General features: G+C 34.1%; 1 protein-coding gene across 1 annotated transcript in view; it reads right to left on the reverse strand.

The window, feature by feature from the left end:
• Positions 1–3229: 3229 nt before the first annotated feature.
• The window catches only part of PAX3 (paired box 3), a 94588-nt gene continuing 77302 nt past the window's right edge, over positions 3230–20515 (reverse strand). Inside the window, 5 exon segments of the mRNA XM_032225478.1 lie at positions 3230–3264; positions 4930–5073; positions 5076–5169; positions 18133–18347; positions 19730–19895. Of these exon segments, the coding sequence (XP_032081369.1) occupies positions 3230–3264; positions 4930–5073; positions 5076–5169; positions 18133–18347; positions 19730–19895 (654 nt within the window).

A 20515-nucleotide genomic window follows, 5' to 3' on the forward strand; every position in this document is an offset into this window, starting at 1 on the left:
ATTGGATTGATGATGTTTGTACTACTTCCTGGGGGCAGGAGGATTGAATACTGGGAATACTATTTGGAGTTGATGAAGCCCTATAAAGACTTCAACCCTTGGGGGGGGGGTGCATATGTGGAGCAGAACAGGACACATTCTGTAGTAATGATTTTTAATCCTGCCGTATGTTATTTTTCAACTTTAAGAAGAAAATGGATTATTGAAGAATAAACCTGAGGACCAACTTGGCTCCAGTTGAACTTGAACATTTTAAAAAATAGACTACATTGGCACAGGGGAGAAGCACAGTAATAAAGTAATTTTTTTAAGCTTAATCTCACATAACATCATGTAGGGCTGTGTAAAGGATACTTACCTGAGATTCAGAAGAGCTGAAACAATAGTCAATAATTCACAAAAGGATAGTGGTAGTACCAAGCTACCAGGTCTACCACTTGAAGATAACATAACACAGAAGGTCAGATAAAAGCTTCTTAAACCCTTGTTCTCTTATTTCAAGGGGGGACAGCAGTAATCACCTTTGTCTCCTGGTAATCCATATGTGCAGAACTAAACTTAATAGACCACTGCTTTGACAAAGAGCATATCTTATTTCCATTCATCCATTCATCACAAACAGTATGAAATTAACCTGTGATAGATTTTACTTCTTCAGTTCCCAAAATGCTGATAACAAACAGAACAGCAAAAACATAATTTAATTGGCACCTCTCCTTCTGGGGAGGAGGCAAGGTAGAAGGGATCACAAAAATTTCTCTCCAAGAAAATGAAGATAGAATGCTAGCTGCAGCCCTTCTCCCCTAACTATAATAAGGGGGATTTATTTGGAAATGGGATGCTCACAAGTGTTACAAACCCATAGCATTTCAAAGGAAATAATAGCTTGCTTCAATTTCAAATAAATTGCCTTCCAGTATAATGGTATGTGAGAATGGCCTTGAGTGACTCGAGTGGAAGAGATAGGAAACAGACAGGAGCTGGTGTGGCAGTGGTTTCACAAATGGAGGAAGTAACTTAGGAAGAACCTGCCCTAATTGATCAGGCAGTCAAAGTGGCAGTAGGAAGTTTGTACCTTCCAATTTTCAAATTGATGTCAGTCCTTCCAGGTAAACCAGACAAGAAACATGACTAAATGAGCTCATTTTAATTTACTGTAAGGCTACATTAACAGAATCTTGCAAGTCTGAAGATACAAACTTCCCACTGGAACTTAATCCCCTGATTAATAATGGTTGGGCCTTCCTACAGTATGGGGTTTTTTTCCCTCTGATCCTTAAGCAACTAAAGATTTTCCCTTTTCATTTTCTTGATAGCATCTCTTCCCTTCAATCTTCAAGATGATTCCCACATAGCATTACAAGACCCAGTGGGGGGAAAATCTTCAGTTCTCAAAACAACAATATTAGCAATATTATTGATTAACAATATTGAGACAAGGTTGAACTTGACTCCAGATTAGAATGGAAAGGATACAAAAAGGTTTAATTAAAAGGCAACTGGACTTTCTTGGTTTTTCTATGACAACATTTCACTTCTCATCCAATGAGCTTCTTCTTCTTGGATAAGAAGTGAAACGTTTTCAAGGAAAAAAAACCAAGATAGTCAAGTTGCCCTTTGAAAAAAGCACCTTTGGGACAATCATGACCTGGATGATTGGGAAACTCCATAGGTGAAGAACACAAAGATTTTTCTTCATTGTTCACTTTTTTATGATAAATATTATATATATTTTGTCTGATGAATAGCAATGTTTTTTGAAAATATTGTATCAATACAAGCTCACAAAATTCATCACCAAAAGCAGTAAGTGCTTAGCAGTTTCCATAGCTGTTTATTCATTATAAATAGTAAATATTTACTGCGCTTTTTTATATGAGATTTTTTTTTGTTTTTACAACACATGTGTTGTTGATAGAGAATGTAACATAAAGATAGTATTTTGTTCAATCACTCTTTAAGACCAATGTGTGAACTAAATTCTGTACGATATCCTAGTCCTACTAATTTACTAATTTCATTGAACTGAATGCTAAAAGGAATGAATTTGTGCTCTACCTCACTCACCATTCCAAGAATAAAGAAAAATAAATAACACTGCCTGCCATCTTCCTGTCCCTCCTAACATTTCAAAAGACAAATTTATTGACATTTGGAAATGTCACAACCTAAAAGTTTGTAAACCTTGGTTTCCACTGAAGAATATAAGATGCAATTGTATAATTTAAAATTACATGACAACTACAGAGACATAGTGATTTAGCCCTGTATTTTCTAGAAATTATGTAAACATAAGCATTTTAAATGTATTTTCCCCCAAAAGTCCCTTTTGATCTAATAAAATGGAGATCATCGAAGCAAACTGTGACACCTCTATATACTAAAGAGTGAAATATGTATTGTAAAATAAAAGTACTTGGAAAAAATATAATTTTGATTCTATATATAATGCCTTGGATGCAGCCAAAGCTTGGTGAGGTACGCCATATTGCACATTGTTAAGCAATCATAAAATCAAAGTTATTCTGTATTTTTGTTTCTTTCTTTCAGGAGGGTAACATGGACTAGGAAAATTTCAAACACAAACAATCTTGCAAAACTTTTCTTCATGTTACAAATATGTCATTTGCTGTTATGAAGAAAAGTCCTTTTGTATGTGACATTGAGCAACAACAGGATTACAAAAACAAGAAGATAACCAATAACTTATTTGTGGAAGTCTTCAAACATCTAGTCTAGCATCCTACAGACTTTAACATTTCCTTTCAAGGTCATTTTCCAGTGTGTTATACAAGGTTCTTCAGCCCATTCTTAGCAACTGGGCACTGTCAAAAGTCGGTACTGAAAGTTTCAAAAATGCTCTAATTTTGCAGCACTCAGATCACAATGTCCAAGTTAATCCATGAATCTTCATCAATCTAAAAATGGAATGCTTACTTCAGCCCAGCAGTGTGAAAACTTCTATTATTCTTATTTGTCTTAGCTAATGCCATGGTGAACTGAACTGTTTTATTTGTGGCACTGTTTGTGGTCTTTATTTTCTGAGCTGCTTTACCCAATATGTTCAAACACCTTATTGAAAGCACTGATGAAAAAAGAATAGTCCCATTTATCACTAGTACAATCTCTGCATTTTAGGCCCTCATTTTGGTGAGAAGATTGCTCCATTCCAAATACTGGGTTGAGACCAGGACCAAGACCAACTTTAATGTGAAATGGACCATTCACCTTATGCAATATCTGGCTTCAGATAATGAAAGGCACCTGTACAAAGAGAAAAAGAAAGAAATAGAAAGAAAGAAGAAGCATAATAAGCTTTTAAAGTCATGCTGTGACAACCGCACAGCAAGGGGCAGTGTCAACTACAGGTTGACATTGTCATATTAATAGTGATATATCAAAGGAAAGGGACTAATACTTATTCTTAGACAAGTTTGACAAAACTCTATGTATCTGGGATTATACTACTAATGATTCTTGAGCTGACCTCATTAAGAACATGTGTTTCTAATAGTGGAATGCCAGTGGTTATTTCATTTGGACAACCCCCTCTGTTTTACCTAATGGCAATCAGGTTTCATGTCTCAACAATTAATAACATCAAGATGTTGTTGACATCACTTTAGAAAATAATTATGCAGCAGAAATGTTGCTTGAAATAATCTACTGTCATAGCAGCAAATTTATGTATCTCTACAATAGGAAGAAAATGTATTTTTATTGCAAGAAATATTATGCTATATGTTATTATGAAATATAATGTTTATCAAATATATCTCTTTTAAATGTATGCATTTTGTGGTTTGAGAAGCATCATGACCCCATCACGTTTAATCAATTTGTTTTTTTTTAAAGTACCAAGTTTCTCATATCTCTCAAAACTTACATTCAGTACAATGGTGTGATTCTTATTACTATATACCACAGGAATTTGCTATAGGATCTGGCTACCCATCAAATGTTGCTGAAAAAGATATTACTTTCCTTCCTTTCTCCTAGCCATTACTGGATTACATTTTTTAATCCCCCAAACAGTAAAGAAGGCTGCTTAGGAAACAACAAAGTCACTAGAAATACAGTACACACAACATCTTCCAAATCATCAAAGATAGATCAAAGCAGTCTTCCCTAACCAGGTGTCCTATAGATATCTGAATGCCTCCATCGTTATTAGGAATGATAACTGTTCATCCAGGTTGTTTTCAATGTGGACAGGGTAGGAAAAGGATTGATTAAGGTGTTGCATCCAGTGTGGTGCAAACCAGTATAAGTGCAATTTTACTGATCTGGCTAAAAACTAAATATGAGTGTCCATGGAGGAAGAAGCTAATGATGATATACGAGTGGCAATGTAATCACAGAAACACTTTGAATAAATACTTGTTAAGAAAGATATCCTGACACAAGTATGTAATCGAGTACTTACACAATTATGTCATTGTGTGTGTCATCATTTTGGCTTCATCAGGTTTTCCTGCAGAAGTTACTAGGTTGAACTATACTATCTGATCATAGCCATGTACAGTAGAAGGACTCAGCTTCTAAATAGAGTTGTCAGTCCAGAACTAATCTCCCGCAGGTTTATGACTAAATATTTTCATAATTGGCCATAAATTGGTCCAACCTTTGTCTAACTGCTTAAGACAGTATGCACAGTTCTCCTGCCTCCAATTTTAGCTTAACTATAGTGAGATTTTTGGGGAAGACAATCTAATCTGCAACTCAGTTAGCTTGCTTAACCAAGGATAGTTTTGAACTTGGTTCCTCCCAGTCCAAACCAGCACCTTAAACCATCACCTTGTTATGCAATTGATGACTGTTCATTGCTTTGAATGAGATTCTTAATGGTTAAAAAAAAAAGAACCAGATTAAATGATGAAGACATAGATTCCAGGAACACACATACATTGTTGATGACTTAATACTCACTTTGTCCATATTGCCCATACTGGTATCCTGGGACAGGCTCCATACTGTAACCAGTAGTGCTGTATGTGGTGGCAGTAGACTGAGATGTCGGAAGGCTATCTAAACTTTTTCATATGATCTAGTCTTGACTACAACTTGCGGACCTGTGGTGGTTGGCTCTAAACCCCCGTTAATGGGACAAGGTAGTCAGTTCTGGGGCTGGTGAGGGACTCCTCCATGGTTAGTTAAGAGGCCCATTACCTAAAATAAAAAGGAAAGGGAGAGAAGGTGAGATTAAGTAGCACGAAATTTAAAACAATCCACAAATTACTTTATTATTTCTATAGCTACTTGGTTTTGTTCTTTGATTCCAAAAACAAATAGATACATCATACAAATTTCAGTACTAACATATAACTGACATTCTAATAAAAACATTCTGTATTTTATCCTGGAAAATCTCTAATGTGTGATTTCTAATGTGTGAGCACAATGACATCTTAAATATGTAACATGTTTTCAGCATGATTATTTTTAAAGTACTGTATAATAAAGTATTCTATAATGTTAGTTTTTTTGTTCTGTAAACAAGAAGCAACAGTTATTTAACTGGAGGAGTCTGGTTTTTCCATTAAAGAGTATATTTGTTTTCCAGTCACATGGCAGTAGATGCCCAAGCTGTGAAAAACAATATGTGTCCTGATTAACATCAATATTGTACGTATTATAACACAGATACAAACCTCTCTAATATTTTATGTTCTTACACATCAAAGAAGGAGCAAGCACAGCCATTCTGGCCCCACTCTTTTGTTTCCCATCCCTGCCTGTTACCTTGTGTTACAGGCAAAGACGCTTGTCTGCTGCCAATGACATCCTTTAAAATGATACACAGAGCAAAAGCACAGTAATACCAGCAAAGAAAAGACAGCACCAAATCTAAACTACAATTTTCTTTAAACTTGATTGAGAAATTATGGCTTTAAATTTACAAGGGAAACTAAAACCAGTTGCAAGATCAAAGATAGTCAAAAGAACTAGAAATGCCCTGTGGAGGTTCAAAGAGAGATGTGTTTGGTTTGGTTGTTTTAATCAACAACCTCCCAAACATTTAAGCAACAAAAGTCATTTGCTGTAGTGTATTTTTATTACTCTTGAACATTGAAATGAAAATCCTTTTCTTTAAATTTCTGATGTGCTCTGCAAGGCCTGCATAATGCAAAGAGCTCACTCACAAACACAATACACAGTATATAAACTTACACACATATATACATATATAGAGGAAATAGATTATATTGAAATGAAAATCCTTTTCTTTAAATCTCAATGTGCACTGCATGTTATGTTATGATGTGATATGATGTTATTATGCTATGTTATACTATGCTATGCTAACATTGCATTATATTATCATATCATATATTATTATATTTATATTTATAATATATATATTATATTATATTATATTATATTATAATTATACTATACTATACTATACTATACTATACTATACTATACTATACTATACTATATATATATATTACATTACATTACATTACATATTATTATATTATTATATTATATTTGTTATATTATTATATTATGTTATGTTATGTTCTGTTATGTATATGTTATGTTATGTTATGTTCTGGTTAGTTATATAATTATATGATATATTATATTATATTATTATATTATTTATATCTATATTATATTATATTATATTATTATATATTACTTATTCTATATATTATATTATATTATATATATTATTATATATTATATATATTATTTATCATATTATATTATATTATATTATATTTATTATATTATATTATTATATTTACTATATTATATTATTATATTATTTCATGTTATTGAACATTTACCACAGCACTCTTAAACTTTTCAAAATAATGGGACAATTTCTTTTTATAATTAATGATGAAAACCTACGATTTTTAGGATAGCATGTTTTGCGAAAACTGAGTGTATTAATTTGCAAAATAATTGAATTGTCTACCTTCTTGAGCACCTTAGCAAGTTTACAATACAATATTAAAACATCCATAAAATTGTTGAATCTTTTTTTTAATCTAAAAATGTGTTGCTATTTTTTTAACATCGGACGCAATACCTGAAAAGCCCCATAGAAAGAAGAATATTCCTCGGCGTCCTTCTTAAAGGATAAAAGGTGGATGTCTTCAACGGCATGACTTAATGTACAATGTGTGGTTAAACCAAGGATGCTGTTTTTGGGTTCCATTGCCACAGTCTCTCTAGGGGTATCTATAGCAGCTTCTATAGATTCCGATGTAGAGTGGACAGATTTTTATCTGGAGAAGAATCTTGGGGAATGGTGAAATAACATTACCATAGTTCTAGTTTCCTGAGCTCCAGAAACATAGTTAGCAGATGTTTACCACAGTGATGCAGGATTTTTCTTATAAAGGAAATTAGGGCCACCCTACGTGGATGGAAATTTTTCAGTTGGACCCTTCACTCTAAATGAAAATCACCAGAGTTCACTCAATGGCACAGCCTTACTAAACTTGGAATAAATACCTTTAAACTCGTTGGAATTTTGTGAGTTGCCCCATACAGACTTTTGCATTACATGATATAAATGCAAGCAGCTGGCATACAACTTCAAAGTCCCAGTGATTCTCCCCCCCCCCAAAAAAAGAAAATCAAAGTAATCTACAAATGCTGTTTACTCTTTTTTAAAAGCAAAATAAAGCAAACAATAACAAAACCCATCTCATATGTTGCAAGCCTGTTAATATTCAATAGTTGTAGTAAATGAATTTGGAAAACAGCTGCTGAATTTATAAATTCCATTTACTACTTTCATAATTAGATTTAGTTGTTTTTTAAAACAATTACATCAGTTCCACAGTTGATACACTGGAAGAGAGAAGAAACAGGATTTTTTTTCCTCTGGCAGGACATGGAGGGATGTTGTGTTAAAAACCCAGGAACACATTTTCAGAGATTTTTAACACTGTTAATACATTTTATGGGTGTTTTTAATATACTATTGTTAACTTTCTATAGTTGCTCAAATAGCAGAAAGCAAATAATTGCAATTAAATAAATCCACATTTTCCCCCAAATTTAATCTGCAGTATATTATTATAACTCTACAATTTTAAGTTCAGGAATGTACCACAATTTTTAGGAGGTCAAGTTTGCTGACTAAAACTAATTTTATAAAAGCTATTTTTTTACTAAAATATCAAACAGAAATTAGATTTTCAATCCATAATTTTGAATAAATCTGGAATTATGCCTTTTATTGTGTTGCCTTTCTGTTTGCCAGTATTTCTTTGAGTAGCATTGAGTGGTATTTTGGTCCATAATATCTGTGGGGTAGAGTAGAATTATGCTTCCCAATACTTCATTCAATTTATCAAGATGTTATGATGGGCCTCTTTTCTGTTCTAAGCTTTGTAATAGTTGTAATTCATATTCATTTGTAACAAGGATTACTCATCTCCAAATTCTTGACAATCATTGTAAAATTTGCTTCCATCTTGTCTAACTTAAAAAAAACAAGCAGATTAAATTAAATTAAGTTTTTAATCCTCATTATCAAGTATAGGTGTTATGCAGTGCTTTCCTATCTTTGAGGATGAAAAAAGCAACAGCGTTACTAAAGTTGTTGTTTCAGAATATCTTCGGGGGCTTTCAAAATAGTGCTGCAGTTGATTAGCATCTAAATAATTAGATTTTGGGACCATTCTCTTTGAAAGTCATAAGGAAAGTTCCCTAAGGCAGAAACTCTGCCTTGTGATATGTGTCGTGACCTTATAACACGGGAACAAGGAGTTACTGAAAGGGCACTGTTGGCTTTCACCAACTGCTTGGGCTAATAGAGAACTTATTCTGAGACACATTTAAAAGTTGGTTTTCCCCAAGGAGTCTGCAAGGGAATAAATAATATACAGTATGCTTTCCCAATGAGGTATCTTCCAATGGCACCTGTAGCTTTCTCCTTTCCCATCCCAACCAGAATAACATACAAAAAGACATTTTCAATTCCTGCATTTTCTAGTGGTATAAATTCAACTGTAACATATTATTTTTCTAAAGTGCTGCCTTTTCTGGAAATAAAATATCTTTGCAATTTAGATTATTGCTAGTTTACAAATACATGAAAGTGACAAAAAATTGGTGTCCTCAAGTTTGACTCCTAGTGAAAGCATCCATGCGGTTATACTGACAGCAGTACAGAAGTTTTTTGCCATTGCCTTGAGGGATTAAGTATCTATTTATTTACTTCCTACTATGGTCAAAAGTCTTAGCCTTCTGAGATAGTCACCCATCCAAGTACTAACTAGGATAAAGTTCACTTCGCTTAGCTTCTCTGGTCAATCAAAGCCATCTAAGTGTTGCCACCTTTGAGATTGATATAACAAAGAAAAATGAACTGGGGGTGGAAGGTATTTATATTATTATATTATATTATATTATATATTATATATTATATTATATTAATTATATTATTTAATTATATTAATTATATTAATTAATATTTTATATTAATTATTAATTATATTATATATTATATTATATTATATTATATTATTATATATATTTCGTTTGTTAAATTTATTTGTACCAATCTCATCGTGGACAGCTTGACATGATTTCCAAGGTTTTTACTGCTGCTGTGGTTGGTTTCCTTTAAAAAATTGTATCATTGAAAAACAAATAACTTCTGCCTTCATTATATTACAGTGTTATTTTGGCAAATCTGATAAAGACCATAGTATTTTGAAGTTCTTTTAAGTCAATATTGTTTATGTACATTATGCACATACATTTTAATGATTGTCATTTGAACTTCCAACAATGAAAGAAAAGGGAAACAAATATGAAATAAGTATATTCATGTGTTAGGGTTTGGAATATGGATTCACTCCTGTCAACGGTTTAAAAAGAAAGTGGAAAAAATCTCAGAAATTCAGTCTAACTTGGAGTTTATTTTTTCCCTTGAGAGACTTTATTCAGTTTTTGTTTACATATCTACATAAATCTCAGCTGATTCAAATGTATTATTAAATTGGATTCTACTCAAATTAGATGTAAAGTGAAAAATTTTCCCCTTTAAATTAAAGATCAAACTCAGTTATTTATGCCACATTTTTATGTAACTGTAGCAAAAAAAAAAAAGAAAGAAATCTTTCCAGTGCAGCATGCAATTTTCTTCATAGAGAATACCTCTATATTTATTGCTTTATTAATTACATCCACTGACTCATAAATATCTAGCAGATTTATAAAATATAAAACAATACAGTAATGAAACAAACATATCATAAATAATGAAAATGAAATATAACATGAATACTGAAAATAAATATTAAAAGTTCAAAATTAAAGTCCTGATTGTACAGAAACATCTAGGTACATTCAAATAATGAAGACCAAGGTACTGATTTTGGAAGAAGTTTCCACAATTTAGATGCTGTTGATAGAGGGACCAGAGAGTTGGACATGTATTTGAATTCTCATTAATGCTGGGAATGAAATATCAGATGCCTTGTAATTAGTGCACAATTTCTGACTTCATGTAAGTAGTATGCCCCGATATATAAATTTAATAATTAAATGAAATAAATAAATAAAATAAATAACTAAATGAAATAAATAAATAAATATGCATTACTGGTGCACAATTATATTTAAGCTATATACAGTACAAGTACTACTTATTTAGTGACAATTTCATTTAGTGACTGTAGTGATGAAAAAACAATTTTACAACCACTCCTCACATTTACAATCTTATAAAGAACTTTAAAGCAAAGAAAAGTTGAAGTAAGATAAAAAGCACAGTTTTGGTTTCACTTAGTGACCATTTCACTTAATGACCAAGTTGCACATGCCAATTATAGTCACTAAATGAGGATTACTATAATGTAAAAGCGTCTGAGAACAGTGACAGTTCTTGGCTCAGCTTCAAAAACTGAATATGTTAGTGCATTGGTAGGATTTAGATGGAAGACATCAGGGCTTTTAAGGCAGTAGGCCAGACTAAAAGATTGAAAATAAATCCCACAAGGTAAGGTGGAAAATCAGTTCTGGATCATTGTCAGGAAAGTTTAATATCTTTCTTTCTCTCTTATAGATTCATTTTGTCCAAGTGTCAAGTTTGATTCAGGATCTAAACCAGCCTTTTTACCCAGCTTTAATTCCTTAGGGGGTATGGTCAGTGTATAATTTTAATTAGATTGAGCCTTTCAATAGTACTGATTTACAACAAAATTGCTGTGCTGCTTTTCTATATTTGCTATAGAAGTTATATGTTTGCTATAACTCTTCTTTGAAAAACAGTCAATATATATAATCTTTTTAAAAAATATGTAGTGGGTTCAGTGGTGGGTTGCTCATTTTTTTACTACCAGTTCGGGCACGCTCTTGCGCACACGACACTTCTGCGCATGCGATCTGGGACAAACTGGGAGCAACTCACCTCTGAGTGGGTTCCATTTTCAGCATATAGTATGGAATTCTCCAAATAGCAACATCTATCACATTATTAAACAGGACATACCTAGTCTCAAGGGTGCAAATGCTGTTATTTCAATGAAATGCAATGTGACTTAATAGGACTGGAATAAAATCCCCACATGTTTAATTCATTTACGCATGCTTGCATTTCATATGCTCTGTAACTCTGTCTGCAACGTAATTGACGGGAGGCAAGTATGTTCCGTATTTGGGGGCTATTTTTTTTCTCGCTCTCTCCTTATCGTGATTGAAACTTTTAATGAATCAACACCAAGAAAATTATTGGCTGTTAAAGTATTAAACTCTAGTGATAGGATCATGAGTAAACTTTAGTGAAGTTAATGACACCCTCTTATCTGACCCTGACACATTTGCAGCATGTAATTTACAGAAGCTCTGTCCAGGGAATCTTGACAAATGCTCCTAAGGATGTCAGGGCACTGATCCATTTTAATTTGTAAAACAGATGTGGGTCACATACTCTCATTCATCACTGCACTGAACATTTCAAACTACTGCTTAGATGGATGGCATTACCTGCTGTGATCCCTTTTGCCCTAGGGAAACCCACCTCCCCATTTACACTAAAATTAAAAAAAAATAATAATAACCTGCTCCAGAAAAGAAATAAATTCTGCAGATCATCTCACTGACTCTCACACGTGCCAATGAACCCAGTTTTTAGAGTTACGATCAACTATTATCTCAGATAAAATATCTAGGCAAACCACCATCTCCCAGATTTACTCCTTCATTGCATCCACCTTAAGGATTACTCTTTTTATCCCTCTTGTCTTATTGCTACACTGCTAATGATCTATTTTACCCCTCATTATTTTGCAATGATATTCCATATACTTAAAGAAATAGATTTGGCATCTATGAAAGATGATACTGTAATAATGATTATGTGTGCATTTTTTTTCATTCTTTACCATAAAGGCTAGAAATGTGATTCACTTTAAACATTCAGGAAACAGAAATAATTCTCCTTGGCTTCATTAACTTATATTATTTAATCATATATAGCCCTTTGATTTACAACAGTCCATTTAGTGAGCATTTCAAAATCACAACATTACTGAAAAAAGTGATTTATGAACATTTTTCAGTCTTACAACTGTTGCAGTATCCTCCTGGTCACATGATCAAAATTCAGATGCTTGGCAAATGACTCATATTTATGACGGTTGCAGCGTCTCATGCTGTGCGATCCCCTTTGATGACCTTCTTACAAGCAAAATTAATGGGAAAGCTACATTCACTTAACAACTGAGTGACTTAACAACTGCAGGTATACACTTAACAACTGTGGCAAGAAAGACATAAATGGAACAAAATTCACTTAACAACTGTCTTGCTTAGCAACAGAAATTTTGGCTCAATCGGATTTGCAATTCAAGAACTAACTGTAAAATTCATGTGCACTACACAACACAGCAAATGAAGGACCAACCACGCTTTCTATGGAACCCAATGCATAGTCTTTTTCCATCTATTTGTTGAGTCCTTCTTGAGGAGGTTGGGCAGAATGGAAATGTGAAAATAAATAAATTGTATTTTTATAAATTAAATTTAACAGCAAATAACAAATACAAGGGCTGCTGTTTTCAAGCTGTTCAAACAATTTTATCTCACTGTTTTTCTCCAAGTTTGTACTTATTGTAGTTTATTAACTCCTGGATTAATTTCAATAATAGAAAAATGACATACTGTGGTATATGAGAAATTGGCAAAATCTATGAATCTTATATGAACTTTTTAGATTTAGATTTAAGATTAAAGTAACTTTGGCTACAATGAAGTATTTTATATCCAAAGCTTCAGTTAGGTTCATGTATCAGGCTGTCAATATTCAACAATTTGATCTCAATCCAAAATGTCCAGTTTTAAAGAAAAATAATAATACCACTCTAAATGCCAGAGGTACTTCCCTTTCTTTAGCCAAACAAGCATCATTTTTTGTTTCCTTTGTTCCCAATTTGAGACGTTCAGAGGAGGAAATTGCGCACTGCTACAGATGTCATACCATATACTTTTTATACAGGCTTAAATGTACACTAAAGAGTCCACTTTATTCACTATACTTCGCCTAACTCCTCAGTAGTTCCTGGAATAATGTTTGTAAGTGGCAGCACATCTAGGAAGTGTTATTCCTAATGATTGAAAATGACATTTTGATGCTAACATAATATTTCAGCTGGATTTTTTCAGACATTAAAATAATTTTTGAAATACTTCTATCACTTTTGTCTCATATATCAATGAATATATGAGAAATTATTTTGGTTCCTCAAATATAAATTCTCCCTAGAATGTCTTCTGAAAACAAACAAATATAATAGCAACAAACTGAAAATGTATTTGCTTAATGTCTGTGGGGCTACCTCTAGATCAGTGATTCCCAAACTTGGCAACTTTAAGACTTGTGGACTTCAGCTCTGCTGGCTGGAGAATTCTGGGAGTTGAAGTCCACAAGCCTTAAAGTTGCCAAGTTTGGGAACCACTGCTCTAGATCATAGATGTTTTTCCTTTTTTAATACAAGGTATACATTCAGGTTTTTTTTGTTGTTGTTGTTTAATGTGCTTTTGGTTCCTACTTATGATTCTTGGCTTTTTAGAATGTAGAAATAATTACATTTTAGCAAATAACTTGACATGGCTTCTTTGAAAAACTGCAAAGATATGTTACAATGCCTTAAATATTGAAATCCTAAGCAAAGCAATAAACAAATTAATAAATGGACAGTATTGTACACTGAATTTTAATGTCATTTTTTTCTGAAAAGAAGGTGTTCAGGAATATACCAAATCAGTAGTATTACGTTCCCAGCAGCCATTACCAAGTCCTAACTTTGCCTCTGTGTTTTAGGCTTCACAAGTGTTTATCAAAAGAAACTGATGAAATTTTGTCTCATTTGCAGAAAAAACAGCAATAGTCTGAAAGTTATTGTATGAACCTAGAAAATGTAATAAAAAGAGCTGACATTAAATGTCAATTTATATATGTGCTATACTTGATGTCTGAAAGTTGAGTAATGGCAACACGACTTTTTTTTCCTTTTTGGTTTGAAATGTTTTGCTGCTTATCCAAGTAGCTTCTAAACAGCAAAACATGTCAAACAAAAGAAGTCCAGTTGTCGGGACTCAACTTCCAAACAAGTCTACCTGGAAGACTGAAAGCAACATGCTATACATAACATATCCAAATGTAAAATTTATGTAAATTACATATATTATATACCTCTTATATCTGTACTGTTCTGGTCTTGGAATTATAGAATGGATTTTTTTTTAAAAAAATGCATATAACTGATTTGAGAACCAACCTTGCCAACCGAATACTTTCTATATGTCTTCGACTATAGCAGCTATGACTGCCTACAAGTGGAGATACTTCCATACATTGAAAGGGCCAGGTGGCAAAGGCCACAGGGAATCTTGACATCATTAATCTTTATTCCAGCAAAGATCAACCATTTGTGGCAGAAGAGCCCTTACCACCATCAGGTATTAATGACTAAAACAGATACCAGAAAAAGAATCAGTCAGCCTGATGAGAAATACAGATTTGCTCTAAATCTGAAGGAAGTTGAGACGTACAACTTTAGAACTCATCTGAATTCTTGTTCGTTCTTTCAGTACAGATTAAGAGATACTTTATACTAATATGATACAGGCCCAAAATCTGTCTTCCAATTTCTCAAAAGTTGCTTTTTGGATGGTTGAAAACTTCTTTCTAGTAGTTTTTGTGGGCGGGGGGGGGGATTTTTAATTATTAGACATGAGAGAGGGTGCTATTGCTGGCACTGTTTTTTAATGTTGCATATCTTTTCATCACTCTGAAGATTATATGGCTTCAAATTTCTTTCCTCCAAACTGTTGGCAGAGAAATTAGACAGATGATTTGTTTTAATGTTTTCAGGGAAAGAAGAAATTTTTCAATAAGATTCTCCCCTTTTAGTGATTAGTACTGTAATGCCCAGTAAATGAATGGCCTCATGAAGTCTCTCCTTGGAATTAAATTTAAGAATGTGAAAATGCTGCGCGCACACACACACACATACACACACAAACACATATCTGCAATTTTTTACAAATGCAAAATTATCTTTTCCAACTCAATATTCTATGAAACCTAGTTTTACCTCAACTTTAAATAAGTTGTACTATGATTTCAGCAATGTCTTATCTTCAGGTAATTTCATTTAGTGCCTGAATTCAAACTGGAAATGGATTCAAAATGTTGACATTCCAGAATCTCTAAAAAATAATAATAATTGACGATGGAGGTTTTAAAGTTTCACGCTCTGATGTTCCAGAATCTATATCTTTAAAAGCATCACATTAGTTTTTATGAGTAGATTGTATGTATGCTTATGTAGTATTCAATGTAATACTCTATATTGGGGTGTCAGACTCAATTTCATTGATTGCCACATCAGTTTGACTTCGAGGGGCTGGGTGGACCTGGCCGGGATGAAATGAGCATGGTCCTCTAACAGCAAAAATTGAGCTCACGGCCCCCATTTTCACTTAGGAAAATATCCTGCAGCCCTTTGCCAGCTAAAATGGAGCTCACAGGCCCTGTTCTCAGCCAGGGCAGCCTCCTGCAGCTTTCTGCCAGTGAAAATGGAGCTTGAACGGGCCACGTACAGCCTCCCAAGCTCAGTTTTCGCTGCCAAAGGACTGCAGGAGCCATCCCGGCTAAAAATGGACCCTGGGAAGGCCACACAGTGTTCTTCTGAGCTCCGTTTTTGCTGTCAGGGGCACCAGAGCTGGTCCTTTCCTATTTCCAGGGCAACCCTGCAGGCCAGATCTAAGCACATCGCTGCTTAGATACACCGGCCTTGAATTTGAAACCCCTGCTCTATATCACTGCCAAAAGCAGACTTCTTATATTTTGTGTTGAATATAGTGCCTTCTCAAACTAGTTGTGCATCCAACATCTGAAATAACATCACAATCAATCCTTGGCTATATTCATAACAATAAATTCTTAATATTATGCCTTATGTATGAAAACCGTAAGCACAGAACTCCAGGCTGTTCCATTTACTAGCTCCCAGATCCTAGTTTAGTCATCAAAACAGTAAGGTAGTTAGTTTATTTAGTGGAATATCAGGGACATTAACTATAATTGATCCAATATCACTGAACTTTTCCATTGCTCTTTCACAACTTAATAATTTTGTTTCAATTAAAGAGAAAACATTAATACCTTAACTGTCAACAATGTTTTTATTTTAATGCCAGAAATTATGGGATCACTGCAGCATCATAAAATGTCAAGCCTTTTGTTAAAGATTACACTTAGTAATTGAGAAATCTTGAAAACTCTCTATTAAAGTGTTTTGAAAATATATCAACTTGTTTTCAAATGGCAGCCTATCTTTCTTTTGCTAAAGAAGGTCTAATCCATACAGTTTTGTATTCCACTATGTGCTATAGGAATAGCTGAAACTTACTTACATTTACTGTTACAAAAAAAGAGTTTATGAACTTTTGCCTTTAGGCAAAAATGTTTATTTCATTGCCTTTGCTATTCATCCTTTTCAACTCTATTGCCTTTGAACTCTTCAGCTGCACAGAGTTATCACCATGGTACAGAAACCAGGAAGTGTGCTCTGGAGATGCAGACCTCAAGTTGCAGAAAATGAAAAAAGCGAAAGATATAGGAGTCGTTATTTTGGCCACCCTTTGTGCTATTAAAATCTCATTTTCTGCCTATTAGAATGCCCTCTTACTGCTTACGCAGTGGTGATAGTCAGTGATTAGTGTGTAATTCAGTATAATTGTCTTTTCACTTTTCATTTGTGTCATTCCAAGCTTCCTTCTGTTTTTTTTAACCCCACAGAGAAAGAGCAGAAAGAAAATAAAGCTGTTAAAATTCTCACATCCCTGAAGAGATTTCCTGATTGTAATTATAGATTGCTTCCTCCTCCCAATTCTGTATCATTGCTCAAAATTCAGTGGATACCTCTCCAAAACACCTGTGCTAAATCCACACTAATAGAATATTTCAGCAGAAACTAATAATATCAAGCTGAAGACTTGTGCCAGAAGTAGGAAGTTTAACCAACCTTTTCTGGCACTCAATTATCAAGGCAATTTATTAACATGATCATCCAAGAAAGGTTCATGCAAATTAGGAAAACAATTATGTCCTTCAAGTCATTATAAGCTTCTTGAGAGCAGTAATGCTCTTAATTTATGTATTCATAATTCGATTATAGCTCAGCTTAATGTGGATTGCTCATCAGCTGAGGTAATGAGCAACCTACTCCTAAGGTTAAATTTAAACAGTACATATCTTTTTCATTATTTCCATGACAAAGAATCAAGACCAAAATCAATGACTCTGGAGAGGGTTATTTTTTAAAGGAAGGGAAAGGAAAGAAATCAACTTTAAAATATATATTGTGGAAAAGCACCACATCAAACATGCCTGACAGCCGAATACAAGCAAGAAGCTTTGGGATTGCATTATGAAACATTGCCTTAAACTAAATATAAGCTATGACTTTTGATTCTGTCAGTAAAAAAGGAAGGAGGGAGGAAACTAGCAAACTGAAATCATGTGGCTTATATAAAGAATACTTTATGGTTTAAATTTGGCAAATCATTGTATGATGGCCTTGGGGAACAGACAATTTAGTTTGGGTATACAGCAAATCCTGTGTCTGAAAAAGCAGGACTGACCTGAGGTGAAAGGCCATTGCCAATGGCAGGGTTCATAGGATTTGAGGGCCCGGATGGAGGCACAAAGCTGTCTGTATAGCTGGAAAAGCCATGCCTTGTGCTTGGTAGGCAGTAGGCAGAGCTGCTGTCTGGATTTGAAGGGAGGCTGCTTTGGTGTACTGTGCTTGGTGGAAGAGGTTGAGGTCGGTGAACTGTACTGCTTGGGTCTGACACAGCTGCAATGAAAAGGGACACAGGTATGAATCTTCCCATTTTCCCATTCAAAAGCCAACCTAGATCATAGAAAGTTTCACCAGACCAGTTCCCAACGTTCAAAACTATTCAGTGGTTGAGTACACATCATGTGTAAAGCTATTGTGCAGTATATTTGGTTTGGTTTAGCTTGTTCAAACTCAGCCAAGTTCATTCTCAAGATCATTTAGACTATAATGGAAGAGAAGGTTTTGGAGATTTGAGTCATCCTTTTGTTTCTTACAAAACCTCCTTCTACCTTGCACTTTACTTCCTTGAGTCAGGAAAACCTTAGCTTTTAAAAATTGATAAGTGATGCAAGGGCAGGAGAAATAGGAAGAAGGAAACACAGAAGGAAGACAAATAACAAAAGCAATGTTACACATTGGGGTTTTGAAAGAGAGTTGTCAAATTATTGAGATAATTAAGGTAGTATAAAGAAATAAAAAATCATCAAACTTTGGAAAAGAATAGCAATAGCAGTAGACTTATATACCGCTTCATAGGGCTTTCAGCCCTCTCTAAGCGGTTTACAGAGAGTCAGCATATTGCCCCCAACAATCCGGGTCCTCATTTTACCCACCTCGGAAGGATGGAAGGCTGAGTCAACCCTGAGCCGGTGAGATTTGAACCGCTGAACTGCTGATCTAGCAGTAGCCTGCAGTGTTGCATTTAACCACTGCACCACCTCGGCTCTTCTAAAGAAGTCATTAATTTAGGAAACTCTCTGACTGATCACTTTCATGTGATTCCAAGTAACTTTAAGACTGCATTAATAAACTATGAGACTGTAAGAACTCATGTTTAATGAAACTACTTGGAAATTCTAACAATGGATTCAGAACTCTGAGTTTTCTCAGCTGTAATTCAGAATTCTTTGTTTAGACAACAGAATCCATGACAACAACTAATTTTAGGTTTTCTATAATAAAGCACATGATTGTTTAATAAAGTTTCAGAACTCTTCAAATTCCAATCTGGCTTTTGTCTGCTCAAGTATTATATCCAACTCTTGTCAGAATTTATTCTTGGAGGCAGCATCAAACGTAGCATTTACCATTAAAAAACAGTTACCTTCAATGATGAACCAGAATGGGTGATGAACCTGATCAAGCTACAATTCATAACTCTCCAAACATATGGAAATACAATAGTCTTCATTCCTAGCCATGCTTCTAGAGGTTCTCTAATTGTAAAAGATGAACATCTGAAATTGATTTCCAGATTTCACCTTCCATGTTAATGCTGATCCACTGAAACTAGTGTAAACATTTATGGAGAAGTAATTATGATTTTCAGAGATTCAGAGCTTCAAAGGAATAAATAATATGTCAAAGTACAGTTCAAAATAATCTTTCAAGTCTACCTTGTGGAATAGAAGTAGGTTGATAGGAAGATTCTGATAACTGATAAGTTGGCAGAGTTGGCATGGCAGAGGGTGGGAAACCTCCTGGAATCAAGTGATTGAAAGCCATCAACTGATTGGCCCCAGCTTGCTTCCTCCATCTGGCTCGACGATTGCTAAACCAAACCTAGAAATAGTTGAGAATAGTTTAAATCATTTTGAAATGCATTCAGCATTTGTCACGCTGTATTGATATATGTCTTACTTGCATTGGGTTAGATTACAAATAAAAGGCTTATGAAAGTTTTAACTAATTCAGAATTAAAGGTCACTATACGTAGCTGAATGAGTAGAGTATGGCCAATTATACTAGCTTTACCTCATAAGCTAAAACCTTCTTTCTCTTCTTTGCTTTGGTTTCAAGATGTCTCAAAGTTGTTGCTTTTTAAAAAGACAACTGAGCTGTTTCGAGGAAGAGGAGGAGGGGGAGGAAGAGGAGAAACGAAAAGGTGGAGGATGTTTTTCTTCTCATCCAAGAACCTTCATCAGTTCTGGTAGGATGACTAGTTGCTCATTCTGTTCATCTGTTCTTTTTCCCCAAGGAAAAAACAGTCCAGTTGTCTTTTGAAAAACCACTTTTGAAGCAACTATGACCTGGATGACTGAAATCTACATAGACATTTGGTTTCAAGATGCTGTCTTATCCTACATCTAAGCTGCATCTATTCTACTCTAGATATTTATCCTAATATTTTATAAAGATAGCCTTATCCTGAAGTGGACTGGTGTTAAGTTAGTTGTGGCATG

This window comes from Thamnophis elegans, chromosome 10, assembly GCF_009769535.1.
Source record: "Thamnophis elegans isolate rThaEle1 chromosome 10, rThaEle1.pri, whole genome shotgun sequence".
Classification (NCBI taxonomy): domain Eukaryota; kingdom Metazoa; phylum Chordata; class Lepidosauria; order Squamata; family Colubridae; genus Thamnophis; species Thamnophis elegans.